This window comes from Cystoisospora suis (genome assembly GCF_002600585.1).
Source record: "Cystoisospora suis strain Wien I chromosome Unknown contig_7182, whole genome shotgun sequence".
In the NCBI taxonomy this organism is placed as follows: domain Eukaryota; phylum Apicomplexa; class Conoidasida; order Eucoccidiorida; family Sarcocystidae; genus Cystoisospora; species Cystoisospora suis.
Genome location: NW_027159968.1, coordinates 54 through 7,970, shown reverse-complemented (window position 1 = coordinate 7,970; position 7,917 = coordinate 54). Strand labels below are relative to the sequence as shown.

At 39.6% G+C, this 7,917-nt stretch overlaps 1 protein-coding gene across 1 annotated transcript in view; it reads left to right on the top strand.

Annotated features, from left to right (window-relative positions):
• CSUI_010340 (phosphoinositide phospholipase) overlaps positions 1-7,543 on the top strand; it is a gene marked incomplete at its 3' end in the record, with an annotated part of 9,443 nt that extends 1,900 nt beyond the window's left edge. The window contains exons 3-11 of the mRNA XM_068070445.1: positions 162-239; positions 1,038-1,176; positions 1,913-2,052; positions 2,688-2,775; positions 3,668-3,771; positions 4,855-5,055; positions 5,385-5,573; positions 6,537-6,648; positions 7,431-7,543. Of these exons, the coding sequence (XP_067917579.1) occupies positions 168-239; positions 1,038-1,176; positions 1,913-2,052; positions 2,688-2,775; positions 3,668-3,771; positions 4,855-5,055; positions 5,385-5,573; positions 6,537-6,648; positions 7,431-7,543 (1,158 nt within the window). The remainder of the gene's footprint in view (positions 1-161; positions 240-1,037; positions 1,177-1,912; positions 2,053-2,687; positions 2,776-3,667; positions 3,772-4,854; positions 5,056-5,384; positions 5,574-6,536; positions 6,649-7,430) is intronic.
• Between the last annotated feature and the right edge of the window lie 374 nt (positions 7,544-7,917).

The window sequence follows — 7,917 nt, the reverse complement described above, 5'->3', positions numbered from 1 at the left end:
CTGTCTATCTGTCTGTCTGTCTGTCTGTTTTTTTCTTTCTTTCTTTGGTCGTTATCTTCTCTCTCTTCTTTTCATTTCTTCTCTCTTTCTTTTTCTTCTTCATCATTTTTTCTCTGGGTCTGTTTTGTCTTTTCTCTCTTGTTTCTCTTGTCCGGCTGCAGTCAAAGATGGATAAGTCTCTAGGAATAGAAATTATCTCCACAGGTCGCGTTCTTCACATCGCATGCAGAGATGAACAGGTGAGAAAGAAAGAAAGAAAAGAAGCAAAACAAGAAGTTCTCTATGAAGAAAGGAAAGCATCTCTATAGACCTGTCTCTCTCTCTCGATCGCTTGTCTACCTGTCTCTTGATTTCCTATCAGTGTATGTTTCTTCTATCTTTCCTCTTCCTTTTCTTCCTTCGCCTTCTTATCTTCTTCTTTTTCTTCTATGCTTGTTTTCTTCTTCATATCTTTATCCATCTGCATGCATGCATCCTCTTGCTTTTCGTTTTTTTTCCCGAATGCATGCACTCTCAGATTCTCGCTTTCATTCGGGCTTGTATAGTCTATACAAGACATCTGTCTATGTATCTATAGAGGTATGTCCGTGCGTCTGTAGGAATAGAAATACTAGGGGTAGGCAGGAGGTGAGTGTACGTACACCTCATCTATCAACAGCATAGCCAGCGGCTATGAAAACGTACCGAAGATAAGAAGAAGAAGAAGTTTGAAAGTAACAAGAAGATGAAGAGGAAGACGAAGAGTCCTAAGAATAAAACCTAGAAGACTCTTAGCCAAATCTCAGTCAGGAGTGCTTAATTTCTCGGGTGGATATGGACATGGACAGATATTCAGGTGTATATACACTCCATTTGGCACATGTCGTGGATTACTCACTACACCCGTTAACATTTTCCATCTATCTTTCTCTCTCTCTCTATATATATACATGTATGCATGCATGCATGCCCCTCCTCTTGTTTGTTTTCTTTTTTTCTGATACTGATGTGTCTGATCTTTTCTTCATCTTTCTTCCCTTGTCTTTCTTTTTTGTCAGGAATGGAAGATTTGGATGAGGGGTTTACTTTTATATCATGAGATAGCCTTAGGACAGGAGACTGCATGCAATCGAAGTGCCGGCCATTCGGACTTCCTCACTCTACAGTGGCATGCAGTCACTGCAAAGGAGTCAGACGGTCAGACACCCCCTCCCTTATATATATGTATCATGTATATAGGCAGTATATATATATATGTATAGGCAGGTTTCTGTCTATTCATCTTTATGTGTACGGGGGTTCCTATATACGTGTATAGAGATACATACCTATAGAGATACAGAGGAGTGCTGACTCCTCTTCTTCAGTAGGCGTATTTCATTGTATTTGCATGTGTACCCTTCTCTCATCTCTCTTGATATATATATGTGTATATACAAGGATAGACGCACAGAGGTAGATAGCAGATTACAGAGAGATTGATAGATTAAAGATAAGTGGATAGGTAGATTGAAGATAGATAGATAGATAGACAGAGTAAAGATCTGGATGGATTTGAGATAGATGCATGCAGGCCTTAATTCATTGTTTCTTTTTCGTCCTATTTCTTTTGATCTTCTCGTGTGCCCCTCTCCATTTATTCATTCATTTATAACTCTCTTTCTTGTGCGTCCTCACGTTCTTTCTTTTCTTCTCTCTCTTCTTTTTCTTCGCCGTTCAAGAAGGGACGTCCATCCATTTCTCTCCATTTGTTTCTTGTCTCTCTCAAAGACTTTGTCTCTCTTCGCCCAATAGTCGAGACAACGACTGCTCTCAGTCTCTGTGCTATGTATCCCTCCTAGGTATCTTCCTTTTCTTCTCTTTCTTTTCTCTCTTCTTCTTCTTCTCCATTTTCTTCTTTTTCTTCTGTCCCCCGTGTGTGTGTCGATTTAAGGTCGAATCGATTTGAATCAGATGAGAGCCCTTTTAGGGAAGATGAATTTACACCTCGCAGACAGGAGATACGAGGAACACCTCTTCCTTAAACACGACGTAGACAACTGCGGACGACTAGGCTTCAACGAATTCCGACAGGTCAGAAAGAAAGAAAGAAAGAAAGAGAGAAATCGAAGAGAAAGAAGAAGAAGAAAGACAAAGAAAAGAAGAAGAAGCAAGAGAGAGAAAGCTTTTCCATGGGAGGTAAAAAGGAAGGAGAAGAGTGAGAGATACAGAGATGAACAAAAGATATGAACACAAGGAAAGGTCACTTCAAGAAGAGAAAGAAAAGAAAAGAAAAGAAAAGAAGAAAAGAAAAGAAGAAGATAAGCGAGAGATTTCATGTTATATGTACGACTTTACATAATATATATTCATGTAGAGAGAGAGGTAGATACATATATATATATATATATATCTATCTGCTGTGGAGTTATGCGAAGGATGTAATAGACCGGTCTATATACACATAGGCCTACCTGCCTACATATATACATACATATATATATTTATATAGAGAGAGATATGTAGATGTATGACGGCTTTGAAGATGGGACCTACGGTGTACATACATACAAAGAGGAGAACACAAAACTTTTTTAAAGAGATTTCTCCTGCAGCAGATAATGGAGATGTCTCATTTCCATCTTTGTCTTTTCTCCGTGACCCCTCCTTCTTCTCTCAGTGTGTTTCTTTTCCTTTCTTTTCTTCTTTTCATGTGTGCGTGCATGCAGCTGTTGGGAGAGCTTTTGATACGTCCAGATATAGATTACTACTTCGCCATGTATAGACACCCGCATGAAGAGTACATAGACGAAACAGGTAGGTAGGAGAAAAATAGCACGGGGCGAACCAAACATCTAGGCAGACCGAAGGATCAATCGATCGATCGATAGATAGATAGATCGGAGACAGATAGATAGATAGATCGGAGACAGATAGATAGATAGATCGGAGACAGATAGATAAAAACGGATTCAAGAGAGACAGATAGATAGAGGTCTGTATACATAGATAGAGGTCTGTATACATACATAGAGGTCTCGGTGTACTTACAGAGACACAGATACCTTTGTGTATGTATACAGACCTCTATCTATCTAACAGAGATTTAGAGAGAGAGAGTGAGAGAGAGAGAGAGGGATGGATCTCTACATACATGTGGGATCTATTTCTCTGAAGATCTTTTGTATATATATGTGAGGAGTCGTCGTGTCGACGTCCTTCTCTCACGATCTCTCTGCTATGGGCGACGGCTTCTCTCTACTTACGTATACACTTACATAGAGAGACAGAAGGAGATATATATATGCATCTATGAACTTCTACATCTCTCCTGTGTATCTGAGATACATATATCATATATATGTATTCGACTCCATGTATCTTCACATCCCCCAGACGGGGAGACGTAAGATGTATACACAACTCACCTTTCATCGTCTCTATACATCTATATGTATTTATAGAGATCTGCATGCACACGGACAAAATGACTTCTACTCCCTTGACTAAAGCAACGACTACTACTAAGAGAGAGAGAGATTATTCTATGTCTTTTCTCATGAGTTCTCTCTCTCTCTCCCTCAAGATACGCACTCTCTGGGGTGTATGTACACTCAAACAGCTGCGTTTTGTCTCCTTTTTGTTCCTCTTCATCTTGCTTCTTCTTTTCTTTTGTATGGAACTTCACTTTGCACTTTTTCTTCTTCAGGGTATCGTCGTTTCCTTAAAGATATCCAGAAAGTGGAGTCAAAGGAAGATTTAGATCTAGAAATCTCTCTCTTTCGACAGGTGGATAACGCCTTCAAGAAACCTGTAAGAGAGATCAAATGGAGAGTCAGTTCATCCTTCTTATGTCTCTATCTATTCTTACATATAGAGAGATATAGATACAGATATATATATATATATAGAGAGAGAGAGACTCTATATCTAGTTTCTGCGCAATCTCTTTTACGCAGCATCTGTCCGTGTGTATTCGTCTCTATTCTCTCCGGTGGTTTATATATATATATATATATATGTATCTGTCTGTCCGTATTTATCTATCACGATCTATATATCTGTATGCATATGTATGGATTGCATATGTATGGAGATACCGAATGATCGTTACTGAGAGAAAGGCTTTCTTTTCTTTCCTCTCTTCATACGCATCATCCACATCACCCGTACATAGAGATTTATACATATTCATACATACCTATTCATGCATGCATATTCATACAGCCATCCATATGGAGATAGACATCTTCTATTTGTTTGGTCTCTTCCTTTCTTCTATCTCTTCGAATTTTCCTGTATCTACTACCTTGTACTGGAGAGATAGATAGATCGGTATCTCGATACCACGACGTCTGTACAAGTGTATAGACAGCGGGTGTGTGTAAGTCTTACTGCATGCACCTCTTCCCATTTTTGTCAATGAACTATGCAGGATAAGAAAGCAAAGAAAATTAGAGTAGGAACACGCAAAGAGAAAATCTCTTTCCTCGTCTATCTTTGTGTTCTCTTCATCTCTTCACTTCTCGAATTTCTTCCTCTTCTTCTCTTGTCTCTTTCGCTCTTCCCGCTCCCCTCCAAACGTATATATGTGTATAGATATATATATGTGCACGTACGGCATTGCATACATATGCCCCTATATGTATACCTTCTATCTCTACGCCTCTGTCTATATATACAGAGGTATATATATGGATAGATATGCGTATGCATCTCCGCATATAAGGGTGTGTATCTATAGTTGCATTTCATTTCTACATGTATATAGAGGCCTGTCGATTTATGTCTCTTTCTATATTTGTATATTTCTGCATCTTTCTATATGTATCTGTCGTTTTCGTGTTCCTTCTGTTGTTTCTTTTTGTCCTTATCGTCTTCGTCTTTCTTCTGTAGAGAAGTTTGGATCGACAGCAGACTAAAGAAGGAGAAGAAGAAGAAGTAATGCTTTCTCCCTTAGGCTTCGGGTGTCTCCTCTGCTCCGAAGCGAATTCGTTAATGCACCCTGCAAAGAAGGAGATCTATCAGGATATGACTTTGCCTCTATGCAACTACTGGATCAAGTCATCGCACAATACCTACCTATGTGGCGACCAGGTAATCTACCACTCTCGACACTTTCTTATATGCAACTGCTTCTTTCACTAGATCTACTTCATTCTATCTGTCTATCTTTAATCTATCTATCTTTAATCTGTGTATATATGTGTCTTCCTTTTTCTTGGTCGTTCCTAAGACGGGGCCTCTTAATATGATGGTTCGGAAGAGCTAGTTCCTTTCTTTTCCGTTCATCCCTAGCCTTTCTTTCTCTCACTCCTCTCTCTCTCTCTATATCAATCTGCGCCTCATTCAGCACATCTTCTTCCTGTCATCTTTTCTTCTTCTTTTTCTTTCTTCTCTTTTGTATTGTGTTGTGCGTGTCTTAGGTCGTGGGTAGATCAGCCGTAGGTCAGTACATCGATGCTTTGCTAAGCGGATGTCGATGCGTCGAACTCGATTGCTGGGACGGAGGGGACGGCGAGCCTTCGCTTTTTCATGGTGTTGGTGGCTATCAACTGACGAGTCGCATCAAATTTAAGGATGTCATACAAGCATGTAAAGACTATGGCTTCCAGGTAAACTCTCTCCATCCTTCGGCTCATACATCTCTCTATCTCTATCTCTCTCTCTCTTCTTCTCTTACAAGTCACTCTCTCTTTTTCGAGACTTCTCTTCAGTTGTCTTACACATGTCAAGATGCTCTCTGTCTCTCCCTCCTTATCATGACGTCTGCATTTTGTTTACATATATATATATATATATCCAATGTGCTTATCTATTTATTCATCTTGGTCTATAAATCTCTCTATCTTAGTCTACTTATCTACCTGTTTCAATCATTCTCGTGACTGTATGGTTCCAAACATATGCTATATGAGTCTTCAAGGATAGGTACTTTCTTCTCTTTCCTTTTCTTTTGGTGGCTTTCCTTTGCTTCTTCTTTATGCATGCATGTATTCCTTAAGTTTTTTTTTCGCTGCTGTGTTGGCTCAGTCCCATCCATTCAGCTGGAGTGTATATACACCTGACCATCTATCGTAGACATTAACATTCAACTTTCTGAGTAGAGACAGGAGAAGACTGGAGACAACAATTATGATGCAAACGACCACAGTGCATTCCATCCCGAGAAATTTCTTCTGTCTCCATCAAATCTTCATATATATAGATAGATAGATTTATGTATAAACTTCCGTTGTTCAGATCATGTTTACGTAGATCTATATCTGTATGTATATCAATGGAGATTTCTTTAGGTGCGGAGAAGAGGCTCGTCCCAATTTCTCCTCTTCTGTTTTCCGACTGTATGTATGAAGTGCATTGTAGTGTTTGTTCTCTGCTGCATAAGTGGATGCACTTCTTTTCGGGTGTCTGTACACCTGTCCTTTCTCGGGTGTACATACAGCTACTACATGCGCCATGTGAACCCCGTGGTGTGTATAGGCCCAGAGCGGTAGTGTACGTGTATATGCATTGCTTTGTTTCTTTATTTCTTTTCGGCTTCTTTTTCTTCCTTTTCTTGTGAATGTGACATGTAGAGATCGAAGTTCCCTATAATTCTTTCATTAGAAATGCATTGCAGTACAAAGCAGAAGATTCGTATCGCCCAGATTCTCGATGAGATAATTGGAGACCAAATCTACAGAGCACGTAAGTCATTTTCTCCCGAAGAATGTTCTTCACATATCGCTCTATGGTTGAATAGGTTTCTATGCATGCATGGATAAATATGTATGCATGCATGTATGGATGTATGAATATGTATGCATGTATGAATATGTATGTAATTTATGTATATGTGCTCGTGGGATACATGCAGTCATCATGCCCTTTGGCAGAGTATGTTGCAGGCACAAAGATGTATAGATGGGTAGATAATTCATACACTACAAGAAGATAGATAGAGTGTTCGATTGACTGAAGATAGATACGTAGATTGATAAATAGAGTCAACAGATCTTTACAGATACCTGAACGAGTCTCAACAACTCGGTGTACATACAGCCGAACAGACTATCTATATCTCTATTTATTTGACTGCATAAGTCGTATATACCACTGCGATACAAGGCATCCAACATATGCCTCTCATCAAAGCCCCCGTGGCGACTCTATACCTGGCTATTCTTCTGTCTACAATAGATAGATACATATTTATGTGTGCATGCAAATAGATGTCTCACCCTGTTTGCTTTCAACATCTTTTCACTGGCGCATTAGAGAAGATTGGAGGAGCTCAAAGATCTCCTCACTTTTAAGCCTTTTCATCGTCGAATGTTCACATGCATACACATACTTTTTCGAGTGTATCTACACCATCTCTTTCTTTAGGATACTCTTGTTCCCAAGCATGTTCGTGTCTACTCTCCTCCTTTCTTTTCTCCTTTTTCTTTCCATTTCTTTGTTTCTTCGTCTTTTCTTCTGTTTCGTAGCTCCAAGCGCTCCCCAGCCGTCTCCTGCGGAGCTTGAGAATATGTTTATTCTTAAAGGAAAAGTCCCAAATGAAAAGGGAGAGATGGTTGAGGAAGGAGATGAAGACGATATCCAGGTAAATAAACGGGGCAACGACGACTCTCTCTTTCTCTCACTTAAAAAGAAAAAGAAGGAGGAGAACTTCATAGACAAGATTTCCATTCGTTGATACCGAGCCAGGTGTGGCCCCCCCACTTTAATTCTTCTTGCTTATGTCTCTTTTGTTTCTCTTCTTCTCTGCCTTGTCATTCATTTCTTGTGTATCTGTCTGCGGTTTCTTTCCATTCAATCACTCAGGCGATCAGTCTTCATTTGCTTGAAATTCTTCTTTCTCTCTCTTCCTAGAGAAACTCTAGATAGATACAGACGCCATATGTAGGGCAGAGGGCGTGTGGACGCAGAGATCGACGTACATACACCCTCTCGTATAAAGATGTATATAGATAG